Below are 13228 nucleotides of genomic sequence, written 5' to 3' on the forward strand. Positions count from 1 at the left end.
TAGTAATAGAAATCATCTAAAATTTTGAAGAGGACAAGAGAAAGCTACAGTATAAAGGTTATACTTTAAACATATGAATATTTTTCTTGTGCATATAATAAAGAGCTTTCTTCATGATGTAACTATATATTATATGTTTTCTATGTTTATGTTTTTGGACAATGCCTTATAGCAGAATACAGCAACTGGTGCTGTAAGTTAAAGAAGAAGAAGGTGGAGGGACTACTGATTTTCCACCCTCAGAAAATGGCTAATCTGAGTTTGCCTTTGTTGGAGGAATTTTAACATGGAATACTTGTAATAATCAATTATCAGTTTCTTAATAAACTGCTGATTGAACTCTTACACAAGCAAATTTCTGAATTATCCCATGGAAATATGGATTAAAAAAATTATTTGCTGTCAAAACTTAGCAGTATATCTCTCTGTTGGTTTTTGCATACTGCTACTTTTGAGTATACTCTATCAACCTTATCAATGTGTATGTCCTCATCTGGTATTTTTTAAAATTATTTTTACTAAAAAAAATTCATTAATAAAAGATAGCAGAGTGAAACAAAGTCTTAGAAAAAGAAAAGGAAAAACAAAATAAAAAATGAAATAACAACATTGAAAGTACAGTTTTCTGCAAGAGTATTACACCATAATTATTTTCCATTTTCTCCTCTATCTTCTCATAATGCAAGCCTTTAATCTGTTCCACTACATATTTCCGGTAAAGCCTTGGAGGAGGAGCGTGTCTCATGGCTTCAGTGCCACTCAGCGCTTAACACCCACACAGGGTGGCTGTCCCACCTTGATTGCCTCCTCCTCCAAACAGTTTGCCTGTCCATCCAGTAGCTAGCCCATCGCCTTCCACCTTCCACCCCTGACCACCCCATCCTCCTTCCACTTCCCTCCGAGGCTTGGAGGCTACAGATCCCTGCTGCGTGAGAGCTGCCCCGGCCGGTGAGTTCCAGAACAGCTGCCTGCGGCCTTTCCAGGTCGTGGGGGGAGGGGAAGGCTGACCACAGAGTTATTCCACTCTACCCCCCTAATCTAGCGCCCATTGTATTCCTGAATGCAACAGGCTTGGCACCTAGTACATATATATTATCTTGTTAAACTTATTAAACTTAATTTTCAAAGCCTTTAGTTAGTAAGTCATTTTTGTCTTAGTTGTAAAAATTCCAATACAATAAATGCTTCCAATCTTGTATAAAGAGGGTTATTCCATTTTCTTTTGGTAAAGTAGTCAATTTGGCCATCTCAGCAAGCCTTCCTGATAGCCAGCTCTCTGTTGTTGGTATTTGCGAGGCTTTCCATTTCATAGCAAAAACAATCCTTGCTTCTATAACCATCTACTGGAACAGGGTTCTATATTGCTTGTCCATTTTTTCTTCCATTAGTCCTAGTAAGAAAACCTCTGGTTTAAACCGGAATTTCAGAATTAAAAGAGCCTGAATTCCGTCATATATCTATACCTGGAATCTTTCAGCTTTGCCACAAGTCCACCAGAGATGAAAAAAAGTACCTGGAATTTCTTTACACTTCCAGCAAATATTTGCCATTCCCTTGTGGATTTTACTCATGTGGATGGTTGAGGTATACCCTCAAGAGTACAACATTTGGCCTCTGTTAATCACTCCTCTCCTGAGTTCAAAATCACAGTAATTGAGCCCACCCCTCAATTTGATGTCACGTAATTCAATGTTTTTATCCAGTAGAAAATGAACAGGGGCAAAGTCATATGATAAGCTATATAAGGTGATGTGTGTTCAAAAACCAAAGCATAGTCAATCTCTGGGGAAATCCCAGGTCCTGCTAGCAAATTCCCTCTAGCATCTATCTTCTAATTTGGTGGGGATTGGGTATTTTTTGCTGAAGGGAGGCCAGTACATTCCATTACTAGCTGAAACTGAAGCCCCTGAAAACTTGCTCAGTTCTGCCTTAGCAAGTTCCTTGGCATTCTCAGCTTTGATTCCTTTTTTGCTGGGGGGGAGGGGGGAGGTGTTATCTGCCACCCAGTTCTTGAAGTGTGAGACAACAGCCCAGATTTAGCACCTCAGTTTCCACACAAAGCAGATCCTTCTTGAATGTGAGCTTTATGCTTTGGTTGCTATGCAAAACTAGGCTTATATTTTACCTAAGAGAATTGTTAGTCTCTTCGTATATCAAGTACAACATTAGAAGCAGTGATGCAAGCTTCAAGGCTGCATTGTAGATTTTTTCCTGCAGAAAGAACATTTTTATAGATGGGAGATCACAAGTAGTGTGGAGAATATGAAAGAATACACTATCTTGCTTCATGTACAAACACGGGAACCTTCTGTGCAGGCTAAAATAATTTAGGGAGTAGCTATCAAAAGCTGGAACAGCGAAATACCTTTCTGGTGATGTTGAAGCTCACTATTCAAGTCAAGTGGGCAAGGACACTTAGGACTTTATTCCCCCCTCCTTACATGATTGGGCGGGGCAAGGGAATCAAACCCACTTTCCTTTCTCAAGTAACAAATGGATCACCACTGTTTATATCATCTTGATTAGCTCACCCATTGGTGGACAATGACCAGTTCTCCATAATATCCTTTTTCATTTTATCAGGGTGACCAGAACACACAACATATTCCTGGTGCAGTCCCACTGGTCCCTTACGCACGGGCAACATTTGCTGTTTAGCCATAGCCAAACAGTGACCTTTTCATGGTTCAGAGCTGTGAAAAACTGGCACCTTGTCTTCAGCTCCTCTCTCCCGTCTGCTCTGTCTTTTTAAATGGCTTTAGGATCTTACCTCATCTAGTTCCTATCTAAATTCTATTATTACAGTGCACAGGCACACTTAGATCCTTGCAGCTGTTCCCCTCACAACCCCCTGGTTTAATTGACTCTCACAGTCTTCCTGCCCTCTATTGACTGATCTCCTCTTCAATCTTCTGCCAGAAAAGGCTGGCATCTCCATCAGATATTATCCTTTCATTTCAGCCTTGAGGCAAATCCATTTCTGTCCCCACAATTTTGGACACTTTAAAGCAACTCTAGCTTCTTATTGTCATTGTATGTGGCATCCTTTAATCTCTTCAACATATTAGGTATTTCAATTATTTTCATTTTACACATCAAGAATGACTATATCCATCTTCACATCCTATCTGAAATGCAATATATGAATCAAATTTCTTCCCAGGATCAACATTGAAACCTCTGTGAGATTCTTTCCCTGCAAGCTTCCAAATATACTTGCTGATTCAGACAGTTGTGCCTATACTGGCTCCACAGGACAGGATATTCAGTAGATTATGTTCTAGCCTTAATTCAGGTAACTGGTACTGGTTATGTAGTTTTGAAGTATATGCCCAGCAGAAAAACAAATTCATCAAGAAGAATGGGAAAAACTGTTCCATAATCACGGTCCTTGGGCAGTTACATTTTATTTTTGAGTCTCTGCTATCCCTGCCTTTTCCTTTATGATTCAAGATCTCTCATACATAGTCACTATACCTATCAACAGTGTTCTTTTTTAAATGTACATCCTTGAATGAACAGCCCCCCTGAACTGCTGGTCCAGATTTTCCTAGGGAGAATCTGTCTCACCAAGACAAGCTTTACTGATTCTAAGGAAAGGAAAATATGTCATTTCCATAAGTGACTTATTACTAATGATACCATCTCTGGGCTATGCAGTTCTGGGCTAAACACACACACACACATTTTTAAGCATTGTAGGAGGATTTTCATTTTGCAAACCATGTGGGGGAGATGGGAAAGTATTATGGATAAACTATTTACCAAAGCAGAGAATTCTACTTTTCAGCTTATTTTCTGATCTTTCAGCCCCTTTTCAGAAACAGAAATCGTCCTCAAGACAGAAATGTGTTCATTTTAATACAGTGAGAGGTGAAGCAAATAGAGTGAGGCACTGCAGTATGTTGTCCCCATTCCAGAAGCCGTTCATTCCCACCCTCCTCTCTTTCCATTGACATTATGCCTTGAGACAAATGATGGTGAACTCTAAAGAAGGCAGCAGAGAATGTCCAATGCTTCCTCTTGCATGGAGAAATCCCCAGGAAATTTCCACCACTCCCTACCCTTCTGCTGTGGAGAAGTGAACATGTGGTAGATTACATAAGAAAGGAAGAGCCTCCCTTCCTCCTCTCAGCTTTAATGCTTTCCAACTTGCTGTGAAACTAAGCAGCTTCCAGTTCCAGCCTATCAAGACCTGACTAAAGGGACAACACTCTCGTTTTCTCAATGGCAGCTACAAAATGTGCCTGCTTCACTGGAGAGATTCAGACCGCTGCCCTTATTCCACTTGCAGCAGACAGTAAAGCGGTCCTGAATCTGCAGCACGCACCATCTGGTTATTTGAGGGAGGAAGGGAGGGGGGATTTGTCAGCCCAATTCTGGCTACCCAATCTTCAGAACATTCAGCAATCATGGATTTTAGCAATAATTCCTTTACAACAGGCATGCTTTCATTTGCAAGCAATGTGCTTCATGCCCAGGCACTGGGGAATGAGAAGCTTTACCACCACCCAAATACTAAACTCATGCAATTGTGCTGTGTCCCAATAGACATGAGCCTGCAGTTGTCAGCCCTTTCTTGGCACTCCCTCTGAGGCAGAGCACGAGGAAGCGATCCCACCCAACACTCACCATGCACTTTCAATTCACTTCTCAAGCACATCCCTGTACAAAAGCAACAAAATCCAAGGGACCCACCTCGTATGTCCCTGCTCTCCTTCATCCGTCTCACCCTGATTTTCAGCTTCATTTGTCCCTTGTGCATGTCTGGCCAAAACTGGTCCTCAGAGGAAGCAATCATAACATCCAAAGGCATCCAGGCAGCTAGGCTGCTGTCTCCAAGAGCTACCACCTCCTACCCTCACAAAACAACAGCTGGCAGAGGTGGAGGGGGAAGCGTCCTTGTTCCAAAAAAGGGGGATGAGGGAGCCTGAACCCCCCTCCCCCAAATCCAGCTTCAGGAAAAACAAAAAGGGAAGGGGACAAAGGTAATAGGACAGAAATACCCGTGTCCCCTCTTAGTAGGATTATCTTTCTCCTCTCTTCACTCGTGTATGTGCAGCACCAACTCCAGTGAGGCTGAATGAGCTCAGCACATGAGCAACAGCCGCGCTGATCCACCAAGAAGCAGTCATAGCTAACGGGTCAGGCATGCAACCGCATTCCTTACTCAGCACACAGACATGCAGTTTAACTCAAGGGCTACGCTACTGGCATATGGCTTGCTCAGCTGCTTAAAGAGACAATGTCTAATTCCCCCCGCCTCCACCACTCTCCCAAATTGCCACAAACAGCAGCTGGCAAGGACATCAGAATGGCTGCAGAAATGCAAGGGAAGCAGCTCTGGAACATTTTGTTTTGACGTGAATAATGCTGTGTAGCAATCTCAGCTTTTAGAATAGTGCAAAGCCCAAATCAAATCATTTGCCTCCATGTTCTTAATCACAGTATACCAAGACAATAATACAAAGGAGAAGGATATGGAGCACTAGTGGATGGAACCTAGCCACTAAAGCTGTATCCAAGCTGGCAGTTTTCTGGGTTCTCTAACAGAGTGAACTTTTTTGAAAACTGTCTTTTACCTCATCAAAGAAACAACTAGTCACTGTCCCTCTTTTTGGCCAACATCCTACCAATGTAGAGGAATGGTTAAAGTGTTGGACCAGAATCTGGGAGACTCAGATTCAAATCCCTGTTCTGCCATGGAAGCATGCTGAGTCACACACTGTCAGCCTAATCAACCACATAGGGCTGTTGTGACAGTGAAATGGGGGGGGGGGTGGATGGTATAATCCACTTTGAGTTCCCACTGGGGAAAAACAAGGTGCTATCGAGTTGCAATTGACTCATGGCAGCCCCATCCACAGGCTGTTCCAGATTGCCACTGCCTTCCTCCATGTAGCAACCACAATCTTAGTGATCTCTAACCAAGTACTGACCATGACTGACACTACTTAGTTCCAAAATGCTGCTGAACTGGGCTATTTGGCTTGCTGACTTGAGGATAAAACTGGAATATAAATGAAGCAAACAAATATGCCAGGAGCCTTTTGTTAACAAGCAATCTGAACTGAGTTACACATTCAACTAGAATGCGTTGAGAGCAACTTGTGGGTAACAAGCAGTATCCCCAAATAAGACTATGCATTTCTAGGTATCTCAAGAAAAATTTCAGTTTGTTCTGAACAGTCAGTGTGATGCAGCTGGGAATGCTTATTCAGATGTGAATAAGCTATGTTTGCACAGTGTGCCTCTCTGTGCAGACGTCTCTTGATATGATGGGAGCAACATTCTTTAAGCCCAAATGAAACCTGGTTATCCCAAAGCCCAGTAATCACATAGTCCAGTAAATTCCAAATTCTCTCTCTAGATTTCTGCCCCTCCTCTTTTCAGCACACACCAGCCAATATGCCCGGGGTGTGTGGAGGGTGGCCTGTTACACATACATCAGCCTTTAGGCATATTCAGGAACAGAACAACTGAAATGAAATGCAAAACTAGTGCTGGCCTGGATGAACCTTCAGTCAAGAATCCAGGCTCTATATACCTTTGTAAAGACATTACAAAATTAAATAAAGTCTGTAATAGGATGTTTTTAGCCTGTGATGTTTGAGATCATAATTTATCATTTTTAACTGATACTTAATTTTTACCACCTCAGATGTCAGAAAGATGGTATACAACTGTTTAAATAAACAAATATGAATGAATTAATTAATAAACAAGAAAACAAATAAAGGGATGTAAGAAGAAATGGATGAGACCAAGAGTCCTTCTGGTCCAGCAGCCTTCCTGTCTCCAAAGGTTGCCAGCCAGATATTTCTAGGTAGCATTCAAACTGGGCTTGGAGGCAATGACTCTCTCCCTCCTCGCTGTTTACTTCACTGAAAATGATCTGATGCTCCAGACTGCCACAGATGTCCTGTGTCACCTCAACTAATCATCTATCTTTTCTTTGTTTGTAACTGGGGGTCAGGGAGAAATGGATAAAATAAAATCCTATCTCATAAGATTATTGGCTTCATACATAATATTAAAGCAATTATTGTGCTCACTAAATATTCAACAGTCAACTTGCAAAAATGTTCTCTATCTAGTGCTTCAAATAATTATATATTCTTTGAGAAATATCTTCCACCCACAGCCATTAGTGCCTTTCACACACAAGGATAGTAAGAACTTTCATTACTGGATCAGACTAAAGGTCCAGCTAGCTTGTCTTCAACAGAAGTCAGGCAGATGCCCTTATGTGGCCACAAGCAGACCATGAAGGTGACATGAAGGGATAATCCATGATGGGGATTATCAGGAAATGGACCAAAAATGAAACAGCCATTATTGTCCTTGGCACTATTGCATCTGTTATACAGTGTATTATTCTAGCTGCTATATCAGGAAAAGGACATCTTAAAGCTGGAAAAGATACACAATGGGATAACCAGAATGATCAAGGGGGTTACAGTGCCTTCCTTAAAAAGAAAGATTGAAGTGGCTGAAGACTGAAGATTACAGAGAGCCAAAGTAGACTGTGGAACTCAAACCAGTCACTGTACCAAGGCTATCAACCTTTGAAAGAGGGGAAAACTCTTTGCTTGTTGATTTATTTATACCCTACTTTTCTCCCCAATAAGGTCTCAAAGCTACTTATAATATTCTCCCCCTCTCCTTTTTATCTTCATAACAACCCTATGAAATAGGTAAGACTGAGTACATGATAGGTTGAAGGTTACCCAACAAGCTTCCATAGCGGATCTGAATCAAGGTCCCAGGCCATGCTGGCTTGTCTTTTGACCTTTCAAATTCAAATACTGACAGGAGGAGCAATTTTGAGCAATGAAACCATGTGGGAGGGAAGGGTTCAACCCCCTTCCCCCCCCAATGCCATGACAATTATCCCTTAAATTTGTCTTTAAAACACTGAGAGCAAGGTTCTCCCAGCATCTTATCTAGCTTGGCCCTAAGGAGGAATACAACAGAGGGTTACACTTATGTGCTAGGCATAGCAGAAGTGACTTGAAATATTTCACAATTTTTTTTATACCACAAAAACTTGGGAGTGACCCAAAAAATTGACTGGGAACAGATTCTGGGCAGACAAAGGAAAATGCTTTCACACAGCGCAGAAAGAAATAATGGAATTTGCTGGCATAGGATGTGTCAATGGCCACTGGGTTATATAGCTTGAAAGGAGGATTAGGTACATTCGGGAAAGATATCTGTCAGCAGCTATTTGCTGTGATGGTTAAATGGAATATCTATGTTCAAAGGTAGCTGTTGAGGGGGGAGGGGGGCAAAAGAGGGGGAACACAGTTTGCCTCCATGCCTTGACTTGTTCAGCTCATCAAAGTTACTACTTGCCCTCCAGTCCTGTCTGCCTGTTTGTCCTTGTCATCCTAGCCTCCTGCTACTTGGCCACAAGCCACCATCACAGTTTCCACATCCAAGCTTCTCGGCTGCAAATTCTACACTATGCTCTGCAGAAATGGATCACATATCACTCCTATATGCTTCATGCTCTTTGATGCCTGCACTGCTCATTTAGAGGACAGTGAGCAGCGCAACATCAGCTAGTGCTGAATCAGTTCCTTGTATGGCTAAAGGCCTGCAATTTCTAGCTCTGAACATAGTGTACTTGGGACCTCAGGTGTTGCTTAAGTCCCTAGGCCTCATGTTAAGGCAATCCTGATTTATTGTGCTAAACTAGCCTTTCCTCCCCTACAGATTTCTAGCTATTCTTTAACACACCTCTGCACAGCACTTTGAGACCATTGACAGTCTGTGTATGAGTGATGGTTTCTTCGCTCAACAGAAAACTGTAAAAGATTAGATGAACTGGATAGAATGCTTTGTCTCTTTAAATCTCAAGGATCTTCAAGACCAAAGAATCTAAGGCTGAATTGTTTCATGGGAGTTGATGGTTTTTTCTTAGCAGTGACATCACTCCAGATGCGGTCACCAGCATTAAATAAACCCTCCCACCTTCCTACCCCATGATTGGAGCCAGTGTTCTAATGAGACTTTGTTACTATATGGGGTTTATTATTGTCAGATGTGGGTTAGAGCACAATGAATGCATTGGAACAGTGTCTGTTAAATGAGGCAGTAGACAGAAACCTAAGATGCTGTTCCTGTAAGCCCCCCCTGGACTTACAAAACCATGTTCATTGTGACCTATCACTATGCCACAATGGATATAAGAACACAATTTTAAAGCACTATTATACTTTTGCTTCCAATACTTTAAATATTTGCATGAAAATGGGATGGCTTATTCTCTATATATAGAAGGTTTACTCAAGTACTAACATTTTCCAGTAAAAATTATAAATGCTTTCTGAGACCCAATGATTCCAGAAAAGCAACTTCTGAAATAATTTAATTCTGGTATTAAGGCTAAGTTAACATGAAGATGTGTTCCTGCATTGTAAGAATTTACAGCAGCAAAGCCAACTTTGAATTTGCAGGTCAATACACTTAACTTTTTCTTAAAGGTGCTGAGCTATTAAAAACAGGTTATCCAATAAGATAACAATCAGACAAAAGGGTGGTAATATGGGAAAGCATTGGCTTTGGAGATAATTGTCACAAATAAACAATGCAAGAATGAAAGGTCATCACACCAAACCTGAACAGACTTCAGGTTTCCATTTCTTGCAATGGGAACATATAATTAATTTAACTTCAGACACTCACCCAGAGCTTCTACTACTCTTTCTTCAGTACTTGAGGACCAGTCTAGAAAGGTGGTAAATAAACCATATGGGCCCTTCATCAATAAGAATGAATGGCGATGTAGTTAGTCCTCATGTCTTGGAGGCAGCAGGACATGCATATATTACAATTGCTGCTGTAGAACGACAACATGGGCTGACAAACATTGAGCAAATAACGGCCAAATCGCCATGCAGCTGGTAATCGTTTACCCATAGACACAGAAGAAAACAATCCAAGGAATATACAGTACTGAAGAGATTCTACTTAGCATGTCTCCAGGATATTTCAGCATTAACAGCTTACAGCAATAACCCAGCTGGTTGACCGAAATGTTATCAGTGCTAGTTTTATATCTTTTCCTTGCAAGGCTTATTTGGGTAAGCCTTCAGGTTAAAGGAGGTTTGGATTCTCAAAAGAAAAGAAACACCAACTAGGTTCAGGATCTTAGGTTCTTCTCACTCCCCTCTTTTATTCCCACCCCCCACTCCTTCCTGCCAGAAACCAAATATGAAATGACATAGTGCTTTTGCAATTTTAGTATTCAGAGGTCTGTTCTCCTTGAAGTTCCCCTCCCCTTTCCTCTGCCCCCTCCTTCCCAGGCTTTTTTAGTTTCTTGTTCTTGGTCCAATTGTTACAAAAGCTGGTTTGGCACAGTGGAGGAAGAAAGTGGGTGGGAGAACATTCCAAAGAATAATTATAGAATCAGGAAAACAAGGCTTCTGATGATAGTGTTACTAAACAGGGACTTATAGAACACAGGCCTGGAATACAATTGGCTCAACCACGTGTCCTAGCTCAGTTTCCCTGAATGAACAACTTGGAAATATCTAAGATTTTGGGTTGACAACTACGTTTCCTGGTGACCAGCTGGTGAGAATGGGGCTGAAGGATGCAGGACTGCCAACAGCCACAACCACATTTGGGTCCTGAGTCTAGATAGGCGTGTGTCAGCCATGTCTTATGGATGGGCAAGTCTCTGAGGAAGAGCTGAAGAGAAGAGCTGGCTTTTTATACCCCCACTTTTATTACCCAAAGGAATCTTAAAGAGGCTTTTAAACACCGTTCCCTTCCCCTCCCTACTACAGATTCCATATGAGCTAGGTGGGGCTGACAGAGCTTTAAGAGAACTGCTCTGCAAGAACTGTGACTAGCTCAAGGTCACCCGTTCCTATAGACTGTGTCATAAGATTGATGAAAATGGCTGATGTCTTGAGACATGCTGATACCCAATCTCAATGAAAGTTGTTAAGCTGAGAAGCTGGTCTTCACAACTATGATGAGGTCTAAAACCTGCTTACTTGATAGGGGCACATTTAGTAATTCTGTCACTGATTCTGTTCAGGGTTAACTTCTTGAGGAGTTTATAACAAGAGCTAAAAAGGAAAATAGGTCTTTAACTTTCCACCATATGTTTTGGTTTTCCAGGTTTCAGAATAGCAACTATCTTCGCTTTCTTGAATTGCTCTGGGAGTCTTCCTGTTCTCATGAGAAACTTTGTGAGCCAGTTCTTGCTGAACACGCCACTGTTGATTAGGAACTCATTATGGATGCAGTCAAAGCCTAGTGCCTTTCTGCTCTTTATGTATTTCAGTGCCTTGGAGGTCATCAGCACTGAAATTCCCTGACAGCTCACAGTCTTCAGGACAGAAGCATTTCAAAATCTGGAGTTATTTTTTTATCCTGACTGTAAAATCTTGATCCTTTGAAACCCTGGATAGGAATACCAGTTGGGCTGTTACCTGGTTTGATGTTACCTTTGGATTTCCTTGAAGCACAGGTGGGCTTGAAACTAGATTCTTCAACAATCTTCAGACTTTCCTACCGAAATCCAAATTTGCAGTTGCTTTGGTCCATTTTTGCCTATGTGCAGCATTGACCGTTTATGCACTGGGAACTTTACTGCCCCAGCTTCCATGCAAGAGCACAAATCGGGGGCAGATGAGGTGCATTGGGCCAACTGCTCCCCTGTGTGGGTGCAGGAAGAGGAGGGGCAACCTGCCAGCATGTAGCCCAGCATGTAGCCCAGCATGAAACCTCCAGTGCATAAATGGTCATTGATTTAATGGAGTAGTTTATCCACTACTTTTGGGTCTTTGCTGTCAAGAAGATTCTGATACAGCCTCTTGGTCTGGTTGCTCCAGCCTGGAATATATTATTTATGACATCCTCAAGGAATGTGCCTTTTGGCTATAATGAATATGTGGTAGTTATTATGTGTTGGAAGGACCATCCAAATCACCTATCTAGATATTCACAGAAATTTTTCCAATTCTTCCTCTTTCGTTCCATCGTGGTCTTGGTAAAGTCTTGATAACTGGCATTTGGATTCCTTGGTCAATGCTGACTGTGTGGGAAAGCCTCATGATTTTAAATCAGATTGGTGAAGCCAGTGGGAGAGATCTGTGATGTGTGCTCTATGTTAAAAAAAAGGTTGTACTTCCCTCTCATGGATTTGTGTTGCATGCTTTCTGTGCAGCCTGCTGCTGGAGAAAAACCTCAAACTAAAGTCCACTAGGGGGAGCTGCACTCAAAAATGGACCACTAGGGAAGTGCACTGGGGGAACATTTGATACTTTCAGATCTGAGTTTTCATAATTCGATAAAACCTAAATCAACAAAATTACAGATTCAGTATGTGAGTTATTTTTATTGTGTTAGTCATAAGCCTTTAGAAAACATAACAAACATGGATCCATTCAAAGGACAGCTGATTCAGTATATCGATTTAAGTTTCACCAGATTAGGAAACTCATTTTCATGTTCCAGATGAAACTAGGGGCTACTTGGATAAATGTGAAGTTTAAAATTACACATTCAGCTGTATATGCATTGAACACGACACTAGAACTACTCAATGCACCAGGTTTCCAACTCAGGGCACGAGATCTTAGGCTTCTGTTGTCCACTGTCATTGTAGGGCCTAGACGGAGGGGAACACATATATATGAAATACATAAGAATATTTCCATAGATAAACCTTCTCTTCTAGCTGAGGATTATTTTTCTTAGTATTAAACAGGGTTTTGTGACATCCTTAGAAGTCTATCCTTGGACCCTGAGATACCTAAAAGAAAGGTAAATAATATATATTCTGAATATTTTTTTAAATCAAGTATACATTTTTGTGAAGTAGAATAAGGGTAAAGGTAAAGGTAGCCCCTGTGCAAGCACCGAGTCATATCTGACCCTTGGGGTGACGCCCTCTAGTGTTTTCATGGCAGACTCAATGCGGGGTGGTTTGCCAGTGCCTTCCCCAGTCATTACCGTTTTACCCCCCAGCAAGCTGGGTACTCATTTTACCGACCTCGGAAGGATGGAAGGCTGAGTCAACTTTGAGCCAGCTGCTGGGATCGAACTCCCAGCCTCATGGGCAAAGCTTTCAGGCGGCTGCCTTACCACTCTGCGCCACAAGAGGCTCTTGTGAAGTAGAATGCACTCAGTCAAATTCTGCTGAAACAGAATTTACACTTTCAAAAGCTTTTGTGATCCATTTTAGTACATGGTTACTAATAGA

At 41.7% G+C, this 13228-nt stretch overlaps 1 protein-coding gene and 1 long non-coding RNA gene across 9 annotated transcripts in view; one reads left to right on the forward strand and one right to left on the reverse strand.

Moving 5' to 3' along the window:
• Positions 1 to 13228, reverse strand: part of DUSP8 (dual specificity phosphatase 8) — a 113209-nt gene that overhangs the window by 20729 nt on the left and 79252 nt on the right. Inside the window, exon 1 of one of the 7 annotated variants that reach the window (XM_077321486.1) lies at positions 4699 to 5199. The exons of the other annotated variants lie outside the window; for them this stretch is intronic. Within the exon in view, the coding sequence (XP_077177601.1) occupies positions 4699 to 4816 (118 nt within the window). The 5' untranslated portion in view covers positions 4817 to 5199. Of the gene's footprint in view, positions 1 to 4698; positions 5200 to 13228 lie in introns of those variants that run through there. 7 annotated transcript variants of the gene reach the window in all.
• LOC143829901 (uncharacterized) overlaps positions 1 to 13228 on the forward strand; it is a 90854-nt gene that overhangs the window by 10495 nt on the left and 67131 nt on the right. The gene's annotated exons all lie outside the window — the stretch shown is intronic.

Source organism: Paroedura picta, chromosome 2 (genome assembly GCF_049243985.1).
Source record: "Paroedura picta isolate Pp20150507F chromosome 2, Ppicta_v3.0, whole genome shotgun sequence".
NCBI lineage: Eukaryota > Metazoa > Chordata > Lepidosauria > Squamata > Gekkonidae > Paroedura > Paroedura picta.